The sequence below is a fragment of the Xenopus tropicalis genome, chromosome 8, assembly GCF_000004195.4.
Source record: "Xenopus tropicalis strain Nigerian chromosome 8, UCB_Xtro_10.0, whole genome shotgun sequence".
NCBI lineage: Eukaryota > Metazoa > Chordata > Amphibia > Anura > Pipidae > Xenopus > Xenopus tropicalis.
In genome coordinates, this window is record NC_030684.2 from 81495012 (window position 1) to 81518563 (window position 23552).

Sequence of the window (23552 nt, forward strand, 5' to 3'; positions counted from 1 at the left end):
AGCTCTTATACCCCTTGTTTTTAGGTTACCTACCTGTTTTAACCTACCCAAGCCTACTCCTCTTCCCTATAATTTTGCTCCCAGTACTTGCCCACTCCCTAACTCACAAAGTTAATAACATGCTTCTTTTTCCAGCTATCCCTTTGCTTAACCCATCTAACTCCCTATCTCACACCCTCTGCCTTCTTTTCTACTAGATTGTGAGCTCTTTGCATTGCTCTCTGGCCTCATATCATGGTGTGTCTCCCTTGTTCCATTGTTTGAAGCTGGATTGTTTCTATTTGTAGTACTGTTTGTATTGTCAGTCCAAGGCTAGGGGCTCTCTGATATGTTGTTCCTTTATATAAAGGATAATAATGTTACCCAACTCTTCGCCCCACTTCCTAGTTTGCTTACGCAGTCATACCCCTCACCCTTCAGCTTTCATCCCACTGCTCACCCCTCTCTCTATGCCACCCTCTTTCAATTTCACTATGTGCTCAGTTCATTTTATTATTATTTCATTTTTTTTCTCATTAGAGCACAACAGATACTTTACATTTCTATCTTTTTTTTTAGTGCTCTCGGTCTTATTTAGCGCTCCTCCCTTTCTTTCATCATCTTCCTGTGGTTTCTGTCTCTCTCTCTCTCCCTCCCTGCCGTCTGGGCCTCTCTGCCTGTTTTGCTCTGTTTCTGTGTCCCCTCCCTGTTGGCTTGGAAGGAACTTGTTTTCCTAGCTGGGCGAGATTACCTAACACTCCCCACCCCCTTTGGACTTCACCCTTTGCGATGACCTCATAACTTCAGAGGAGGGAGGGGATTTGAGCATATATATATAAACATGGTGATCATAGAGCAGCACTATAAGGGATTTGCTGTGTGACAGAAGCTTCCCTGCTGGATCAGTATGTCCTCTATCCTGGATATTCACACTCTCTATCAGGTATGGTTCCTCCTGAAGCTTTCTCAACTTTAGTTTTCTGCTTGATCAGCTTTCCTTGCCTCTTTCAATACAACAGCCTACTAACAGGTGGTTTTATTTGGATGGTTTTTAAAAGAGAGCAGAAGTGATGATGCTGGGGAGTTCCACAAAATAGAAGGATGAATTGAAAGGGTTAACTGAGAAGATGTAAAAAGAAGATATATTTCAGGAACCCGACCTTGTGCTGAAATAAAAGTATAATTTTAGTTCAGGAGCCAAAAAGTTGAAGCAGAGGGTACTGCAGAATTTTATGTGATTTCATTCTCTTTATAACACTGGTATATTATCTAAGACTTTATGTATTGTGTCCCAGATGTACTTACAGATATGGTTTTACCAATTGTAGACACACAGATAAGAGAAAATGTACACATTGGGTTATTAAGCATTTTGTCAGGTAGTGATAGAGGTTAGCTTGTAGGACTTATGCCCAAGAGACCTATTCTTCGGGTGCTGGTTAGAGTGTAAATAGATAAAAAAAAATAGCAGCAGAGTGGTATTTTTATTGTATGTTTCCTTTCCAGTTTGGTTTTAGGGTAGCGGCAGCAGAAGTACAGGTGCTTCCTGTAATGCCGACTGACTGGCAATAAGCAGGCAATAAGCAGGCTTACATATTCAGCTTCACTTGTTAGGAAAATTGTTTCTGGGTGCTGCTTTACATCATCACAGTTGAAACTGCCTCTCCCTGCTAAACCGGATTATAACCATTCCCCCACCTCCGATCTGACGAAATGCTCAGCTTCTGTGGCATTAAGTCTTACACCCTTTTCTTGTCTTCCTGTTACATATTTACTCCCATTGCACAATGTAATGTAGAAACAAAGCAGAAAACAGTATCACTTCAGTCTGCTATTTACCTTTTATTGGTGAATATCATAACATGTTTTGGGAACTTTTTCAAAAAAGGGACAAGTTCTCAAATCATGTTGTGATATGCACCAATAAAAGGTGAATTTCAGACTGAAGTACTGCTGTTTTCTGCTTTGTTTCTACATTACGTTGTGCAATTGGATGGTGCGTATTTTGAAACAGAGGAAAAATTGGTATTCACTCTTATTCCTACTAGTGACATATTTACTCCCATCCCTGGCTCCAAAATCTATCTGACCTTCTTTCTCATGTCTGTTTTTCCCTTCTCTCCAAGCCTCTGTTATACACTTTTTTGTGTTCTTCTCTCTGTCTACCAGTCTGCCCTTCTGTCTCTTACGGTGCATGCTATTCCATGTTTTTCTTCTTAAGTTCTGTCTGTTCTTTAGATTGTTGTTGTTCTTTCATTCCATTAGCAAATTAGTATGTATACCTCTTCCTTTAGCTTCACCAACCTGTATTTATCTCATTATATTTCTCTGGCACTTTCTCTTTACTCCATACTTCCTATGGTCCTTGCTGCTTCTTCCTGGGCATCTCTGACTATCGTCCATATGCCTCTGTCAGACCTTTTCTGTGTACCTTTCTTGTTCTTTGCCTTTCTTTGTCAAACACAGTGGAGTAACTAGAAGCAAATATTGGACCTGCTATATATACCTCTATCCTTAAAGCAATTATTATGGAATCATGCTTGCCTATTTTTTAGGAACCTCGCCACCCCACCAGTTGGGGCAAAATGTTTAAAACTGTCCTTCCTTTGACTCAGATAGTAATTGTCTAGACCCTGCCATTTGTGGGTCGAGCAATCAAACATGCAGCAAAACTCTGGGAATCGCCCCTTGTGCCATTGCCCTTAAACATCAAAGATGACATTGGTTTTCATTACCACAAACCTTTTTCAGGTCCCAGGGCCCGTAGTAATCATAGCCTCTGTCCCTCTCCTAATTATGGCCCTTGTCACACAGCAGCTGTGTGTTTATCATGGTGCCTTGTTCATCTCATACTTATTTTCCTTTAGCTGTCAGTCCTTCACTCCATTTATAAATTTATATTTTATTTCCCAATTTACTTCTGTATTTCCACCCCCATCCTTTTCTCTTCTGCTTGTCTTTTAACTTTACTTATTTTTTAAGTACTGCTGAAAACCACCCTCTCTAGTATAGATGTCACCCAGCCCTTTTACCCCCTATATTTGCTTAACCATCATTCATTGTATTGTTTATTCATACAACTTTAAGTTTCTTTGTGTGATCATTACTGCCTATATTTAACCCTGTCCCCTGTCTGTGCTCCTATGTATCAGTGTTGTATCCCATACCTTTGCTACACCCTGCATACACCTTTAAACCAAAATAGCACTTCTATATAATGTGATATATCTGTTGGTTGCTTTATTGCTTCTGTCCACATACCAGATTTACCTCATATTTAAATCTTGTGCTTTCTGACCATTTAAACAGAACATTTTGTAAAAAGGTACTTTACTGACAAAGAAGCATGCAGACCCTTTGTTGCCATAAACCTTGACCCCTAGGTTTGTACCCTCTAACTTTGACCTAATGTTATCCCTCAGAATTTGCGCAACCTGGATCTTTCAGAAGATCTTGATTCTCCAAGAGAAGGGAAATTACTTAGTACTCAACGGAGACATTCCTGTACCCCTGACCTCGATGATCTGTACAGGCCCTCAATTGATTCTTGGAACTTTGACCTTCCACGAGCCCCATTCCGAAGTGACCGTTCGATAAGCCTGACAGAAGGACCACGGTTGACAATTCCTGCTCCTCCACCTGGATTTCCACCCCTCAAGACTGCTCTTCCTGCATTACCTGCCCCCTCTCCTCGCTACAAAACAGAACTGTGTCGCACATTCTCTGAAACAGGCATCTGTAAATATGGAGCTAAGTGCCAGTTTGCCCATGGCAAGATAGAACTTCGAGAGCCAAACCGTCACCCAAAGTATAAGACCGAGCTATGCCACAAGTTCTACTTGTATGGAGAGTGTCCCTATGGATCACGCTGCAATTTCATCCACCACCCCAGTGAGCAAGGAACTTCCCAGCACGTGTTGCGGCAAAGCCTCAGCTATTCTGGTGTGCCAAGCAAGAGGGGTTCCCCACCCCCACCTGGATTACCAGACCCTGCTGCCTTCTCCAGAGCACCTTCAGTTTCTCCTCCACCATCCTCTGAGCTGCTCTTTTCTCCAATCCCCACTGAAGCACGAAGCCATGTGTCTTCACTGAGATCAGCCGATTCTTACTCACATTGCTGCTCATGTCGTTGCTCCAGAGCAGGAACAATCACCCAGGATCTCCTGTCTACCCACATGCTCCTGCGCTCACCTTCATGCAGCTCACTGCCAGAGACTGAATGCTACAGCAGTGGGTCAGAATCTCCAGTTTTTGAGCAGTCTTATCATTCACCTCCTCCACCTACTAAGAGGCTACCAATCTTCAACAGGTTGTCGGTGTCAGATTGAAACAGGGAAATACCCTAGCCTAGCAGCAGTTGGGGGGATACAGTTTTCTTGTTAAATCGCACTAACACAATCATGTCCTTAGATAGCAACAAGGTACTCTGAGAGTTATTTCTCCAGCAGACAAGTTGGAGGCTTCAGGGATCTTCCCAGATTACCTTGAGATGTTCTCAGGATAAGAAAAACCAGCCTAGCACCTTCTTGCCAATTCTTCGGCAGAACTGAGTTCTGTCTCTGTAGTCAATGTGTTTTTGCATATGATTGAAGGAAAACTATAGCCAAAACACTAGCTGCTTCTATATGAATAAGTATTTTGCAACATACATTTGTGGAAGTGGCTCTTCACCTCCTACTACAATTTTATTGTAAAACACAGCCAGATATTAGTCTTAGAGATCATAAAGCAAAAGAAAACTGTTCCTGCTCAACATCTTAAAAAGTTCTTAAATAATATTTGCTATATTCTTCAAAGACACCTATATATATATATATATATATATATTTATATATATATATATATATATATATATATATATATATAATCATACTTTTTCACATAGGAGCATCATGTGCCTAAGCTATAGTTTTTCCTTAACTTTTTTTTCCATAATATGCATGAAACCTTTTCAGAGGATACATCCCTGTGTCTCAGAGCTGAAAGATATTTATTATAGTTATTATGAATATTGTTTAAGGGCCTTAGTCTCTCAAATGTGCAAGTGCCCTGAATTATGTAGCAGAACAAGGTACAATGTGCAGGCCTCCAGTTGCACCCTGTGTTTTGGCTGGTTCCAAACATACAGAAGTGTCACTTGGTCTGGACCTGTAGCTGTGCCCTGGAAACTCCACCCAACCCCAGAATTCCTATCCCATTGCAGAGGGAAGTACTATAATGTGTAGCTAGCCTAATTTACCTGAGCTTCTGCCCACAGCTCACAGCTTCATGTGCCTCTCTACATATAATATCCAAGCACTTGCTGTAGATAAACTCTCATCTAAACATAGCATGGACACACACTGATGTGAATAATAGTACAGATGCACTCTGCTCTTTGTGTAATAGAGACATAACCTTCTCTGTGCAAACTAAAGATACGTGGCTCCTTTAACATAGATACTGCTCTACATAAATATAGATATATATCTATATACATAAATATCGATGTACCCTGTCTTTGTATAATGCACATATTGGTCTGTGTAAAAGATATTTCTAGTGTTGTGTGTATAAGAAACTTCAGCACATGCTGCTTTGCTTATAATACAGCACCCAGCCCATCAGACAGACTGTAGACACACACAGATCATATTCAGTGCTTGCTAGTTTTTAAACTCCATTGCATTGGACTATGCTACTGTCTTTGATGATCCATGGTGCAGGGTTAGGCACGCATTGCAGTACTTCCTAGCAGCAAAGGGTCATTCCTAACAATGTGTGTCCTACCTCACAGTTACACTGACAGGTCCTTTCTGGCAATCAAGGAGTTAAAATCAGGCACAAACAAGAAATGTAGGGAGCAGAGAAACTTTATCAGCAAAACCTGATACTAATTCATACCTTGATCTTTAACCTTAAAGTGTGCTTCTTCTAACGTGTATTAATCTATTTATATCATATTTATTTTTAAAAATGAAAAATATATTTATCATTTTTTATTATTTTGTAAATAATATCTATTTGTCAGCATTTGCAATGAGTTTATAATCTGAAATAAAGAGATTTGCATACAAAGGTTATTGTGTTTAGATTAAAATGGGGTCTCTAATGCTCATTTGCTAGCAAGGCCATTTTATTCTAATGCCATAAAGCAGGCTTATGGCACATATGACACTTTCAGATGACCGTAAAATCACCTCAAAGCACCTCCTGACACATCCTACTGAAAACGGAAACAACTGACAGTGAGTTTACTTTAAAGCAGACCTGGCCACCTGAAGGTCTCCAGTATGGAGAATGGCCCTTCAATGTATTTTTACTACCCATTGCCTTCTTGTGGGCTCCAAATACAGGACATCATGCTGTTAATATAATCCAGTCTATATACATAGAGTATATCTGCTTACTGCCTCTCGACTTGGAAAGCGTTGAACAATGTTGCTCTAGTGCAATGCGAAAATGTGCTGCCATAATATTCTTCCAGGGCAGTTCTTTACAACATGTACACCATATTTGCTTTAGGTAAAGCCTATAGCTGAAGGTGAATTTTGGCAATAGTAGTTTTATGCGGATGCAACATTCTTAAAAGTTCTATTACATTTTCCTCTTTGCAAACCATGCAACACACACTATGGAGTTAGTGGGAGAGACTGGGAACCAACAACTCTATGTACTACAGTTCCACCCACTTGCTAGGGTCCTGCAGCAAATACACATACAGTACAAATATATACAAACATATTTTCTGTAAAAATATTGGAAGCATTCTTATTTTATTCCTACACCCCCTGAGATACCTAGTTAAAGGTATCTTTCAAAACACATAAGTTAATTGAGCTTCTCCAGCACAATCCTCCATTGAAATCTGTTTTTCAAAAACGCAAATTTTACAGAGAGTGTCCTGGCCCTTTAGCAGGCCCGGATTTGTGGCAAAGCCACAAAGGCCCTGGCCTAGGGTGGCACAAATTTAGGGACGGAGAAATGGGGACCTCTTCCCACAACTCCGTATGTGAGTTTAAATGACCGCGAATGCGCATGCTCGCGGTGGGGGGCAGGCGGCTACTAATGGGGGTGGCTTTGGGGAGTCCTGATAAGAAATCCAGCACTGCCCTTCAGTAGAATAAATCAAATTAGGGACTTTTTGGGTTTACAGTCTAAAATTTAGTCAGACCTTTCTTTTAGTTTATGTCTCAGATATATGAAAACAAGGCTGCAACTGTTCCTCTGTTTACAGGGAAATCTAATTAACCTAACCGGTCTTCAAGTTGGCTGGGCCCGCTGCTCCAGTGTTTTTTGGGCAACAATAAAGTCATTGACCTAGGTGCGTACGTGATATTGTCACAGATGGAGCTGTATGCCAAACTCTGCCTCTGAGCTCTGCATGTGGAGCCTCCTTACCTCTGGATCAGTTTTAAGCTATCTAATTATTAGGCCATGGCACACACAGCATTTTTATGACCACATATATTCTGTGTGCGCAGTGAAAGGAATGAATGTCAGTGCGCACACAGGGCAGATGGGAACAGGATCAGCCCAGATGTAGAAGACGCCATATATGCCATAGGCCTAGCATTTAACTTACCCCACCATTAGTTTGCTGCCAATCTTTTTAAAAAAGATTCATTAGCGGATGTAGTCCAACACCATCTACAGGGTTTAGGCAACCTTACTCAATTAATTTGATATAAACAATAATATATAGATAGATAGATAGATAGATAGATAGATAGATAGATAGATAGATAGAGGCATGCTTAGGATCTTTTGATTAACAAATATAAAACAGCCTGGAATGGATTATCTCTCTTCCATGATGAGAAAGCTGTGGCCCTGCAGGCAGGCTGGGCGGGAAGCTAGAAGGTACCTTTATGTGTGTCAGCAGTGAGTCAGAGTGAGTCTGACAAAGCAGAAAAACAACCTTATGGCATCACGTGCACCTCTCTCATCTGCTCGACTGGCTTTACAAAAATAAAGTTATTACTCACCGTGACAACGATGTACGTGGCCCCTGTCAGAAAGGGGAATCCTTTATAACACCCCAAGTAAGAAAAGAATGACACATTTGCACACACACAGGAATAAAGCACTATATGCCGCAATACAAGGAAATATTTCTGTTAATAATGTGAGTAAATATTATTGCAAACTGGAAAATGAAATGAATCAGACTATTTGATTCTTCTGTTTCTAATAATATAATATAATTTAAAATGAAGCCAACAAATATTTTCCAAACTTTGTGACTTCTGTTCTTGTAATAAAATAATATCCACAACAGATGACCTAAGGGTGGTGAGAAAATAAGCTTGTGGCCAGCATTAATCAGTGACCAGAATTATACCAGTGCCATTTCTGCCATTTAAGTTAAGAAACTTGCCTTGCCTTGGGAACTCTTTATCAACCGTTGGTAACTTTTAAACCTAAACCAAATATTTGGCTTTTTTAAGGTATAAAGAACTACTGTGAATTTTGCCCCCCATGTGGGCTGATTGGTGCACTGGAAGTGAGCGTGGGGGAAAAGGATTGGATTTGCTGCCTGAGGTGTCACTTGACCTAGATGTACCCCTGGCCAGTGTTAAGGTGGCCATACACGCACCGATATTATCGTACGAAACCTCGTTTCGTACGATAATCGGTGCGTGTATGGCATGTCGGCGAGTCGACCGATATCGCAGGAAGCTGCTGATATCGGACGACTCGCCGATCGGACCAGTTTGAAAATTTTGATCGGGCGCCATAGAAGGCGCCTGACCAAAATTCTCCCTTCAGAGCTGAATCGGCAGAAGGAGGTAGAAATCCTATTGTTTCTACCTCCTTACCTGCCGATTCAGCCCTGAATGGTGTGTGGCGGATCTTACGATGTTTCGTGCGACCGATGGTCGTACGAAACATCGTCAGATCGCCACGTGTATGGCCACCTTTAACCTGTTTTTGTGGATCGCATATAATAGTAATAGCTGTTCTGAAAGGTGATTTACATACGTTTGTAACTGTGGTTCTGTATGTTATACAGCATGTAAATATTGATAAACCATTGCACTAAACAGAACACACAATAATTTATTCGGTTTGGGACAAAAGACTTAAGTACAACAAATCCACCATTGATTCTATTTTTATAAGGTAAGGCAAGCACTTAATGTCCCCTTAAAAGTAGTAAGCTTGATTTTAAGGGCCAGTGTTCGGAATAAATCCACAGATGCCAACTTGGTCTGTGTGTATACAGCTCCACAGGAAGCACGCCATATTGAATACTGATGGAACACATAGGCTAGGCATTGTATACTTAAAACATGCACTTGAGAATTCAGGCTACAATCACTTGAAATGCACCAATGTTGGCACATACTGTAAGGTAAGTGATCTAGAAAATCTGGCCACCACTGACAAACATGGCTGGCAAAACCCCTAAAAACTGTACCCTGGGAGACAACCTTAAGGTAGGAAGGTAGGATAAAAACACAATTCTATACAATGTAACATAATGTGGCATGGTAGGGAGTTAGTCATATACAATAAATATATGAAATGCCCATAATTTTATGTCCATCATTCAATGAGAAATGAAATACAACATTAAATTAGTTAAAGACTTAATTATACAAGCCAGTAGCTAGAGCCTATCAAATAAAAAAGGTTGGAGTGTGCCCCTTGTTCAACACCCTGAATAATCAGTGGCAGAATTTTGCACTGATTCATAGCTGGTCATTGTAGTGAATGGTTTGAACTCCCTGACTTATGCCACTTTAAATGTTAAGGTGCCCATACACCTTCAGATCCGCTCACTTGGCAATCGAATTATAACGACGGGTATAGGCAAAGTCGATCCGACTAGATTTTTTTAACCTGCCCGATCAATATCTGGCCGATTTCAGGCCAGATATCAGTCGGGCAGGCCCGTCGGTAGTGCCCATACACGGGCTGATTTGCTGCCGAATCGGTCTAAGGGACCGATATCGGCAGCTAGAATTGGCCTGTATATGGGGACCTTTACTGCCCACTGTAGAGATGGGATGGGGGTCAGGAGGAAAGAGAGCATAGGTGCCTGAGAGTACAAGCTGTGTCAAGTAACACCAGTGTACAGTACTTCTTATTTTTGCTTACTAGAATGAGGGTGACAAAAAATGACAAGAACCAAAAAATCTATCTAAAGAAACAGGCATGGCAAAACTGGCATTTATATGTTATGTATATGTTCTGTTATTATTTAATTAAAGCAGGGTTTATGACTTTAAATACTGTGCAGATGTGTGGATGGCTCAGTGGTGTGACTGGTGTTTGCACACTATGCAGCAGTGTGGAAGTATATGGCATAGTTCATAGATAAGATACAGAGAAGCACAGCAAAGTGCAGGGGCAAGCAGTGACAGGTACGTACTGTAAATGTCTGTCTCTCCATTTAGTACATAGAATCTGGCTTTTATTTGGCTCCATAGCCCAGAATTGCCTGGCATACTTTCAGCAGGGATTTGTAGTTTATCCGTTTGAAGATAGCTTTTTAATTTTATTAATGCAATGTTTTGTTTGCTTCTTTTAAGGAGAAAACTATGGAAGTGGGATTTATAAAGAACATTTATGAGTAAGGTTTCCTTACCCAGCTTTGGAGAGAGTGGGTTGGAATTTGAAGTGTTTTGTATGTGACACGCATGCTCCTACATGTCTGAGTACACAGCCTGAGGCTAGTGGGCAGGAAATGATCATTTAAATGAATTCTTCTCATAGTTCTCTGTTCCTCCCTTAGTTCATTACAAGATTTGTTCTGAAGTAGAAAGAATAGCCTTATTAACATGTATAAAGCAAAAATGTATTTCAGTACAAAAGTTTATTCTATTGGTTTGACATTATTCCCTCTCAAGCTACACTAAGCCTGATTTCAGCAATTACTAATAATTATCCTCATAACCAGAAAATACCACAGCAGAAATATGAATATGATTTATTACAGTGCTAGAGATGAAGAGCAGGGTTGCTGTTGTCTGGCACTATCTTGATGAACTTTCATGCAGATCTGGATTTTCCATAGAGCTTCAGGTGAGGTGTGTACTTGTTCACCCTCTCTTTAACTGATTATATTTAGAAAGCATATATTAAATGTTTCCAATATTTCCCAATAGCTTTTCTAACTGCAACAGCATCTTTTTCAGTTAACATTAGGGCTAATTTTATTTAGCTTTGTGTATATTATCCCACATTGCTATACTGTGCTCTTTGCAGACCAGAGTAATGTTGCTGGTGATACAAGGGGAAATTGCAGGCTAACACCACATTATGCCTTATCACCATTTCACTATATTTCTCCCCATAGAATTATGTATGACTTGTTCGTTTGTGCAGTCATTTGTGATTCTTGGATTGGAAATTCCCATTCTCCTCTATGAACCCCTATGTGGTCTGGTACAGGAACCCTGCTCGTTACTGGTTTCCAGCACTTACTGGGTTTTTTTGGCCCTGTCAAAAGAGATCAGTTCCTTTCTATCTTCCTCATTGCAAAATGATCTTGTATTAACTTAAATATTCTTATGCCACATAATTTCACATGACTTTATGTTGTATTTATCAGGAGTAAACAAGCCCCATTTAAACATCAGTTTGTATATTGCACCCATATACTGAAATGGTTCATTATCTGGGTCCCAGCTGGCAGCCCACTATATTCCTCTCCTCTCAGCAGATGCTGGCTTTGCTTTCTCTCTTGTTACCATTCTGTGCTTAAGAAGGCTTAGTTTACATTTTACCTAAGCTTATTGTGTACACAGAAAATTGCTTCTTTGTATTGAGAGTAGGAGTTTTCATGATTTACTTAAGGCATTCCCAGCAGACAACAGGACAATGTAATTTATTATGACCACAAAATATTCTGTTTGGATGAGATCTAAAGAAATGGTTCTGCTGAGGAAGACAGTATGGTAGCTTAAATACAGGAACACACAAAATAGTCTGCATATAGATAATACACCCCTAAAACTAAGGGGCAGATTTATCAAAATGTGAGTTTAGAGCTTAATACATAAAAACTCACTCACATTCTATTCATTCCTATGGGATTTAATAATGCCAACATATTCCACAGCACTATACTATAAATGGGTGTATACACTGAGCATACAAGTATGCATAAAAAAAAAAAAACAATAAGTGATACAATGTGGTTTTAGCAGTGGAATTTATTATTTTAGTGCTGCCACTTTCTGAGGTATATTAACATTAAGCCCCATGTAGCCAGCTGAGTCATTTTCTATTTTCCAGTTGGCTGCTACTTACTTTAAATTTGCTGTTACTTTGAACCAATTAAACTTATTGATTTTAGGGTTTATGTTAGCAAATTGTTTACTTTTAACAGAACAAGATTCAGCAATGTACACATTATTGCCTGAGGGACCCCAAATCAGCAAAAATTATGTGCGGATGTGGACGTCTATGTCTGTTGAGATCCATAAAAAAAAAGTTTTTTTTAAAAATCACTTGAAACTTCACTGTTTATTCATTCCTTTAAGATCCATAGTTTCAAGTGTCCTAATCCATTTTGTTTCTTTTAACAGAAACATTTGTTGCCATTCCCCATATATTTGGCTTTAATACTGTTTCTAACAGATTGCAATTGAATTGAGATACATTGTGCTTAGCTAGTGAAAACCACAGATGTGTCAGTGCTTTTATTTGGAATAAAATTCCTTCTTTAACTGGTCTAGTTGTTTGCACTACATGCAGCAGTCCACAAAGGAATTCCAAGCAGTATGCCACATGCAGTCAAGTCTCACTTCAGTTCCCTTACTAAGGTATGCAATGTTGAGGCTAGCTATAATTGCACTGCAACATCTGTAATTTAGAGAAACATAATGATCTGTCTTTTTAGGGCACCCAAATTTTTCTGTAGGCCTGTTGTATAAGTGTCTGCAAAATGCATTTTATCCTTTACCATGAGACCCCTTGGGTTGGTACACTTTGATAAATCTGCCCTTATTAGAGAGGCCTTGTTCAATCAGTATTTGTCAGCAGATGTGATGCATCGAGTACCAAGGGGTGGTAATAGTCAGAATAGGTTTATATAGACTTCTGTGATGCTGCATAGTGATTTCCTTGTTACACATTTCTGCACACCTGTTATATGATATACAACAGCTATTTTGGTGCACTTTTTAAATGCTTTTTAATACTGTATGCAGTACATACTACTATCAGGGTGGACTGGGAAAAATCTTGTGGGCCATGCCAACCCAGGCCTGCTCCCCACTAGGAACTTTGGGCACTCCCCCCCCCCCCCCCAGTTGTGAGCACATGTAAAAGGAATGCAACACAGCATGTGCTCGGGGGTGGTATAGGCTGGCGGCAGGTGAGGAGTTTGTGACTGGGGTCAGGTGGCAGTACCAGTGGGCCCCAGACACACCAATCTGACACTGCTTCTTATGCTACATATCAGCAAGCATCTTGCAAGTATCAATAGAGAAAGGGAAGGTCAATGGTTTTATGATGCTAGCTTTAATATAATCTCAAGTTCCTGCTAAAGTTTTAAGGTGTTGAGGGCACAGAGCATTTTCCACAGAGAAAATGACAGCAATAAAAACTTTGTGTCCAGAGTACAAACAACAGATTCAAGTTGAAAAGGTATACTAATGCACACAAACACACACTATAACTTATGATTTTTCATGAGAATTGTGCTTAGCACTAACTTATGATATCTCTTTGTACAGTCTTTATCTGACTCTGTTAAGGCTTTAACAAAAGCCAGGTTGTTGTTCTGGGCACAGAAAGCACCATTTACAACCCTGCCTGTCTAGCCATGTCCGAATGATGTCATAAAATGCCCCCTCCTCGCTTCTTAGAATGTTGTTATAAGCACAATAATGATGCTGATAAGGGGGTTGAAACCAGCATGCAGTCAGGCAGTGGCTGTTTAAACAAAGCATGGTAGTTCAGTTGGTTAGCACTGCTGCCTTGTACTGCTGGGTCCTCAGTTAGATGTCATCTATGGAACTATTATTAAGCAGTTTGTATGTTCTTCCCCCCATGTCTGCATGGGTTTTCTCCAAGTACTCCAGTTTTCTTCCACACTCCAAAACATGCAGGCAAGTTAATTAAAGGAGAATGAAAGGTAAAACTCAGTAAGCTTTAACAGAAAGGTCTATGTAAAAACAGCCATAAGCATTCACAGAAATGCTGCACTGAGTCCTCTATCAAAAGAAACAGGATTTGTTAACACCCCCTTAGGAATTTGTGATCTGAGCCAATCAGCAGGAAGCTTTCTCATAGTCTTACTAACTGAGCATGTACACTGGTCTTGGTCTTGGTGCAGGAACAAGTCATTATCGGAATTTTCTTTACAGAGTTCAGCGTTTTTTTTTTTTCCTATGAGGCTTCTGATCATCTGAACGGGAGAAATATGTGGAGACTTAAGGGCACTATTGAGAGAACTGAAGGTATGCCTGCAGCTTGAGATTAACTCTTTATTAGCCTTTCCTTCTCCTTTAACTCCTGATAAAATTGCATGCAGTGTAGGGAGTGAAATTAATAGGCTAGGGACTGCTGTGGATGAGGAAGAACCTATGTAATGTGCTGGACAACATATCAGAGCTGAAAGATTAGTTGATTGTGATAAATCTTTTCTACCATGGGCAACTAACCTGCAAATACTTTCCACCAGCTAACATTGAAATTGCCAGTGGCAACGTGTGCAGCGTGTGTAAGGGCAGTGGCAGACGGGGAGATTAGTCGCCCCACAGCAAATCTTTGTTGCCGCAGGCGACTAATCAATGCCATCCCACCGGCAAGAATGCAAATCGCCAGTGGGATGGCATACGTGTCACGGAGCGGGGATATTAATCAACCACTGCAACAAAGATTTGTTGCGGGGCGACTAATCTCCCCGTCTGCCACTGCCCTAAGAGGTTTCAATTTAAGCTGGTAGGAAGGAAACAAGGGAAGTTTTGTCACCCAAGGTGGTGAAGATTTATCACTGGCATATGTGTCATACCTGTATGTGCCATCACCTTAAAAATAATAATAATAAGGCTAACTGCAAGCTGAGCCAGTAGTACTTTCACATAATCTAAAGCAAATGTAACATACAGCGCTGCATTTACAAGTACAGGTATGGTACCTATTATTCAGAATGCTCGGGACCTGGGGTTTTTCAGATAAGGGATCTTTCTGTAATTTAGATCTCCATTACTTAAATCTGCTAAAAAATAATTTTAACATTAAATAAACCCAATAGGATTGTTGGTCTCCAAAAATAATTAATTATATCATAGTTAGGATTAAGTACAAGGTACTGTTTTACTATTACAGAGAAAAGGGAAATTATTTTTAAAATTAGAGTTATTTGCTGATAATGGAGTCCATGGGAGATGGATTACCTCTATTTTGGATCTGTCTGGATAATAGGTTTCCGAATTATGGATCCCATAACTGTACAGGTGTACAGGACCTGTTATCTATAATGCTTGGGCCTGGGGCTTTCTGGATAAGGAATCTTTGTGTAATTTGGATCTACATACCTTAACTCCACCGATAAATTATTTAAAGATCAATTAAACCCAATTGGATTGTTTTGTCTCCAATAGAAATTAATTATGTCATAGTCAGGATCAAGTACAAGGTACTGTTTTATTATTACAGGAAATAATTTTCACATTTAAAATGATTTGTGGGAGATGGCCTTTCCACAATTTTAGACTTTCTGGATAATGAGTTTCCGGATAGTGAATCCCATACCTGTTGTGATTTATAATTAAAACATTCATGCAATTGGAATTTGTCTTTTATTAGGCAAACCTATAGGAAAATAAAAAAGGAGCTTTGTTTTAAATGGATGTTTAGTTCTAAAGTGCTTAGTTTATTTCAATATTATTAGGAGCACATCACATCACTGGTGGTCCAAGTGAGTGCTAGCTGCAGATGACAAGAACATATTCTGCACTTTAATACTTACCAGTTATTATAATCAGGGAAACATAAACAGATACATATGCTTTTAGCAATATGAAACTGCTTACTAATAGTGAGAAATGCTGTAATGTCTCACAATTTGTAATGTTTTGCAGCCAGTAAGGGTAAATATTTAAACACCTCTTACTTAATTTTGCATACATTGGTAGTAGACTTTTTTTTTTTTTTTTTTTTTAAATGAAAGGTTATTTAAAAATATGCTGATGTGATACTTCTGTAAAATGAATACTAAAGAGTGACTACATAAGATAATAGGCTAAAGAGAAGTTCTTATCTACAATGAGCGCTTATGCTTGTACGTGCATAGTCTCACATACACTGTGGTGTGGGTGGTGCTATGATATGTGTATGGTTCCTGAGCCTGCCTTCATAGAACTATGCAGTTTAGGTAAGTTAAGTAAGGCTGTTAAGTTTGTGGGAAGTAATAATTATGGGGGGATTTTAAACACCCTAATATTGCCTGGAGCCATAGTACTGATGGGACATTAAATGGGAACAAGTTTATAAACTTGTTGCATGACAACTTTTTGTCACAGGTTGTTGAGGAGCCAACCAGGAACCATGCTATATTGGATCTAGTGTTCTCTAATGACCCATAACGTATAGTAAATGTGCAAGTGGTTGAACCCCTGGGTAATAGTGACCATATACCATATGTTATTTTGTTTGATGTTTGGTGCAAAAAACAAATATAAACTGGAGTAACAAAGACCCTGAATTATCAGAAAGCTAATTTTAACTAGTTAAGGGATGAGCTTCAAAGCACAGATTGGGGCATTAGGTTTTCTGCTATCATTTAAAATTATACTGTCTTCTTCTGGATTAACTAGAAAAGAAGGTTATATAGACATAAAAGGTTGAACTTAATGGACGTGTGTCTTTTTACAACCAAACTTACTATGTTAAAAATTATTTTTAAATAGTGTATATGTATAGCTATATACATGTATAACACATATTACACATCAAGATTTAGAGGTAATCTAAGATGGAACAAACAAGTTTGCGCTTGGTTATAATCTTGGATAATTATTATCTACCTTGTGATTCATTTCATTTATTGGCTTTGGACTTTTACCCATTACACATTTATGCTATCTCTATGTATGACTAAAGGTCCCCATACACGGGCCGATTATAGCTGCCGATATTGGTCCCTTGGACCAATTTGGCAGCTTATCAGCCCGTGTAGGGGCAGAACCGAGGGGCCTGGCCAACCAAAATCTGGCCTGAAACTGGCCAGATATCAATCGGCCAGGTTAGAAAATCCAGTCGGATCGGGGACCACATCGGCTCGTTGATGCGGTCCCCGAACTGACTGCCCCATTGCTGCATGTAGAATTCGATCGTTTGGCGACATCGCCAAGCGAGCGGATCTGCCCGTGTATGGCCATCTTAAGGTAAAAATGTAGAAAATGCAAAAAATAAATATTCAGCCCAAACCCCCACTCTAATTTACCATACCATATCCACTGTTTGGAAACCACTCACTTAGAATTGTCCCCAGCAAAAGCCCATGGTAAATTTTAGACTGAATCCTAAAACAAAAGTCCACTAATAGGCACACTATAGCACTCAATTATGAGTTTTGGAGTGTAAAGGGTGCGAAATTGAGCTCTTATGGGGCCAAATGCTTTTATATGCACCCATACCTATAGCAAGGTGCAAACTGCACTCAGGGTCAGACTGGGCCCCGCACCCCCCAAAGGTGCCCACATCAGCCGCATCCCCGGCACCCTCCGCAGGGGCCCTGCCATGCCCCCCTAACCCTCCACAGGGACCCCTGCCCAACGCCCTCCCTTGAAACGCGTCAGGGGAGTGCCAAAAGGGATTGAGTCTGGGTCACCATGGCCCACCGGGTTTTTTTCCGGTGTCCCTGTGGCCCAGTCTGACCCTGATCCTCTGCCTTTTGCCAGACTGAAAATCCAGCAGAAAAATGTCCAAGAATACAGCTGATGTTAACAACTGAATTAAGGCAATAACGATGGTATATGTTTACTGCAGCTACTGTACAAGATTAAGAAAACAAAATGAACGTTTAAAAAACAATCCAGCACAAGACTCAAAGTGCAGTACTAATGGGCAAAAAGAAGCCCTTTAATCTGCAATTGTGCTGAGCAGGTGTTAAGCACAGTGCTTCAGAGGGCCTTCACCTGCTTATTTTATCTGCCAGTACAAAGCGACAACACTAAGGGCAAGGGAACACAGAACATTGTTTATGATGTTCTCAGCCTGCCTTTTTTATGCAGGCAGAGAGAAGCGGATCCAATCTCTTCCACAGCCATGTGAATCTGCACTGACAGCTTCTGCCTAAATGCAGGTGCATGGAGCGTTTTGCCTGTTATCGCATTTTTTGAGCCAATCTTGGCTTCACTCTGTGTACATGCACTCAGATGAAAACTGTACATGTCAGTGCAGGTATATGAAGCTGTGGAACAGAGCGGATCCGCTTCTCTCTGCCTGCCTAAAAACCACAGGCTGAAAGCAGCGAAGCCAATGCTCTGTGTGCCCTTGCCGTAATATCCCAAGAACACACACAATTTTTTTTTTATAATTTTATGTTATTCTTCTTTTTAACTAAAGATCACTTTAATAATGAATATAGAAATCAATGCTAAGTTTAAATAGCATAAAGCCAACTATTTTCTTTGGCCACTGGAGGGCACTATGGATAAAGGCTTATCAGAACACTAATTCTGTGTGAGTAAATTAGGCATAGTAACCAATTTTATTATAAAAATATACGTTTTGCTATATATGTGCACCGCCGTAGGGTGTCAGCATCCCTTTAAATTATTAGTAAGCTTCTTGTTCTTACAAGTACAAAGCCACACAAACAACTGTTATTCAAAGAATACTGAATGATTGGTTAGGAGAAGAATTCACTATAAAAGTCCAATCGATTGCTGCCTTTTGCCCAGTCAGGGGCTTACTTTAATATAAAATGTATAAACAATTTAATCAAAATTAGATTCAAACTTCTTCTCACTTGCCTCTAAGTGGAAGGAGATCATAATGTATGACTGCCACCTTTGGCCTCTGCAAAAACCAGGCAAGCAGGTGGGTCGATTAAATTAGGGGTGAAGCAATGATTTATTGAGGCAAGGTCATTTGGGAGCATGTTTGTGCAATATTGGAGTAGGGCTGCAACATCAGAGGTGGATATTGAGCAGATTTTTGTTTGGGTCCCAGGAAAATCCAAACTGTTTGGTTTAAAACCGGACAGGTGACAACCCTAGTGTAATGTTAAGTCACTCAATTTTCCCTTGGACAAAGATTATTCTCCAGATTCATACAAATTGTGGGAATAAAGGGTAGAATAAAAAGTATCTTATGTGTATATAACTTTATTTATCTAGTGCTACTAGACTACACAGCCCTATATAATTTTACAATGTACAAAAGTACACACTTGGAGGACAAGCGTTATATTAAATAATTATAAATAATCTGAGCTTAAGTGCCATCTGGTGAAAGACACAGTAGGAAGGTAGTCCCTACCCTGTAGAGCTGTCAATCTATACACAGACACTCCATCTATACATAGACAGGCTATAGCTGTTAAGTCTAAGCACAACACCCTGGGAGGTTGCAGAGGTCAGCAAATGTATAAAAGTCTTGCATTAAGGCCTAATGAGTCAATTAAGTATTGAAAGCTCACAAAAACAATGGACAAATTATGCTTTTGTTCACCTTCCCATTTTGTTTCTGTTTTTTCTTCCTCATTAATTGTAAATCTTCGGGGCAGGGACCTTATTCCAACTGTGTATTGAAACTCCTAGCATGTATATATTTATTCTTACTGTTAAATTTATTTCTATTTAGTTTATTACTGTTTTAACATTTCTAATAACTGTACTCCTATTTGTGTTTACGTCTTGTAAAGCACTACATACAGCTGTAATACTGTTGAGAAACAATACAATGCAATTCACTAGTAGTAACTGGTAGGACACCCAAACTTTTATTTGTAGTTGAAAAGATTATAACTTGTAATCATATAATATGGATAATCATTTAAAAAAAAAAATCTCCAGATCTTCATAATATTAGTATAGATTACTATGGTATCATTACTATGAATGTTTCTCTGGTATCACAGATCTGAATCCTGGATTCGGTGCCTCCCTACAGAGAACATGTTTAAAATACTGTTTTCATTTGATCACTGGGTGCCTGGTGTGCCTATTGATACAGCTTGCTGTGGGAACACTGGATCTATCACCAGGTCCTGGGTGGCAGTAGCTGCAGGGTTCCCCAAGTATCAATAGGCGCATATGGGCACCAGTCATCAGGAGAGTCAGGATAGGGAAAGCCATATATAAGTGCAGGAGCATGTTTTGATGCAAGAGACTTACTGTATTGTGTCAATATGGACTCTCTATTGCATTTGTTTTGGAGCTGTGGGTGCATTTGTAAATTACCCCTTTTAAATTCTTATTTATTTTATTAAACTGGTCCTTCCATAATTCAGGCAATGACAAGACCCACAGATATCCCTATACATTCTATTCTGTTCCATTCTGTCTACATGAGCTTTATTATTGGTATATAATTGCCTCTAAAAGTTTTCAACACTTCCTTTTGTGTTCTGAAATATCTCCCATCTGCTGCCCTTATGACTTTTACTGCTGTCATCCACCTCTTCTCTCCTAACTTCAGAGCAAAACAATGTGCTTGGTCAGTTATCAGAACAATGTCATTTGGAGGCTAACCAGTGCATTATTAATCCTCTATTAACTGCAGCCCTGGCCATTCTTTGCAATCCTAAATATCCTGTGCTTTGGCCAATACTGGGCTCCCTGAGAGCTCTTTGTAATGCACATTATGCATACTATATAGCCACTAAAGTAACAGCTTCTCTTTGTCTCCTGTGATGGACTGAAGTGCCTTCTAATGATAACCCTAGCAACTAGTTTCTCATTAATCAGGGAAGTGTTATTTAGTATCATTTACCAAGAAGCCCAAGCATAATTCTGGCTTACTACATCATATTTTTGGTACAGTTTTTTAAAAAATATTTCTCCCTGTTTGTTTTACCAACCATGACACTTAAAGGGTCATAATGAATTGTGTACTAAGTTTGCATTTCCCCCAGTTTGCCATGTCTATAACTAGAATTCCACAGTCTTGTCATGCTGGTAGAGTTGCTGATGGAGTTCTGTAGGGGTAGTTCACATTAAAAATAACTTTTAGCGTGCTGCTGACATCAGTATTTGTCTTAATATGTTTTTTATGTTTTTTAAAATATTTTCTGCAACTATCAGTTTCAACAGCTATCTAGTTGCCAGTGCTTGATTTCTTAAGCAAAAACACAGCATTTTGGAAGTCACAAGGCTTGAAAAGAAAGATAAGAAATTAAAAAAACAATAGAATGGACATCTGTTTTTGGTTGTTATAGCCTTTTCAGTGGGAGCCTGGAAATAGGCAGAGCAGAGCTAATAATTCATAAGGTAATAATTCACCCACTGTGACCTACAGCACTAATATTTGCCTATTTGTGTCTGTTAGTTACCCTCCCATATAGATTGTAAGCTCTACGGGGCAGGGACCTCCTTCCTCTTGTGTCCTCGACTCTTAACTTATTGCTGCTGTATTTATCTGTATTTATTATTATACTTTGTATTTATCTATTATCTTATTAACACCCTGTTTGTATTAATGTATTCTACTGTACAGCGCTGCATACATAAGTAGCGCTTTATAAATAAAGATATACATACATACATACATAAGGACATACAAATTAAGACCAACTGAAAAGATGCTTAGGATAGGTCCATGATTAACATCCCTGCTTTACAGTAGGTGAGCTATGTCGCTTAGTAGTTAGTGGTGTAGGACCAAAGAAAAGCAGCAAAAATTACTTAGGGGTAGATTTATCAATGTTTGAGTTCGATTTATTTTCATGATTTTCATGACGTTTTTTAATGCTAAAATTCAGACAATTCAAATTATGGTTCAAAAACTCAAATGTCTGGTATTTATTAAAGGGGTTGTTCACCTTTGAGTTAACTTTTAGTATGATGTAGAGTAATATTCTGAGACAATTTGTAATTGGACTTCCTTTTTTATTATTTGTAGTTTTTTAATTATTTCAATAATTGTTTAGCAACTTTTCCAGTTTGGAACAGCTATCTGGTTGCTAGGGTCTAGATTACTTTAGCAACCAGGGAGTGGATTAAATGAGAGATTGATATATGAATAGGAGAGGGAATGAATAGAAAGTTATAAAAGTAACAATAACAATAAAACTTTAGCCTCACAGAGCAATAATTTTTTGGCTGCCGGGGTCAGTGACCCCCATTTAAAAGCTACAAAGAGTGCTTTGGATAACAGTTTCACAGCAAATAGTGTGGCCATAGCCTAAAGTTGATAGTCCACGGGGAGATTAGTCATTCGCAGTTATATCTCTGCTGCTGCGAATGACTCATCTCCCCGAAATGCCTTTTGACCAGCAATAAAGGGAATTTTTGGTGAAAAGGCATACAGAACTCTTCATTTTCCAAGGTCACATGAAGTTGCCTGCAGGAGGAAACCACGTGGCTTCCGAAAATGAAGGAACATGTGTGCCTTTCCACTGGCGATTCACTTTATTGCCAGTGGAAAGGTATTTTGGGGAAATTAATAGCCCACGGCAGCCAAGATTAACCACGGGTGACTAATATCCCTGTGGGCCTACTTGGAGATATTAGATAATCTAATCAGCTATTACACTGTAGGATTTCAGAAATAGGGATTACAGATGAGCTGCTGTTAATTTTGTGATTTTACTTTACTAACCCTACAACCCCGACTGACCAGAAACTGACAAAATCAGGGAGAGTATAGTCTACTACTTAAGTGGGGTGCAGACCCCATATGTCTCATTATTAGGGGTTGGACACACAACTGATTTTCAGCAGCAACAATTACAGGCAGAGAGTACAATACTAAGAGCCTTAGAGTTCAGTAAGTGCTTTAGCTGCACAAACATTAGAAAGAGAAGGGTCTGCCTAGTACAGCTGTTTGTCATTGCTGTTGAATGCAAATACCAAAAGTTGCTATGTGCTGTGCCTGACCTCCATCTCCTCGTAGCAGGGAGAGGAAATATTACATAAGACTAGAGAAGAGAACATTGCATACTTTCTTTTTTTGGCAGTAAACTTCCCGTTCTGTCCCTCCCTGTGTCTACCTCCCACCCCTTACTTCCTTTTTCTGATTTCTCCTTTTATGAGCAAAGTATTTTGACATAAACCAGCGATCAGAGGAATGTCAGGCATGGAATGTTTACACAGTGTGATCCACGCAGAGCCATGACGTGTACCGTGGTATACTTTACACTGTGTGTTCTATGCAGATCTGTGACGTGTACCATCCTGTGTTTTATACTGTGTATGTTTTACACAAAGAAAAAATCTGCAGCTTTATATTATACGATCTGTGTATGCAGAGCTGTGTCTCACACAAATTTATACTCCATGCTGTGTATAGTCTATGCAGAGCTGTTATCTGTTACATGTCATACTTTATACTGTATGTACTGAGTTGAAAAATCTACTTATGGTTGCCACCTTTCCTTGAAAACAAACCACCCTTTCTATATTTTAATCTTTTAACTCTATTAATAACTTTGGCATCATCAAAACCAACTGATATCAATG

General features: G+C 39.4%; 1 protein-coding gene across 1 annotated transcript; it reads left to right on the forward strand.

Moving 5' to 3' along the window:
* The first annotated feature begins 853 nt into the window (after nucleotides 1–853).
* zfp36 (ZFP36 ring finger protein) lies at nucleotides 854–6037 on the forward strand. Its single transcript, NM_001113071.1, is given in 2 exon segments — nucleotides 854–922; nucleotides 3402–6037. Coding segments are annotated over 2 exon segments (942 nt in total). The 5' UTR covers nucleotides 854–886; the 3' UTR covers nucleotides 4308–6037.
* Nucleotides 6038–23552: the final 17515 nt, after the last annotated feature.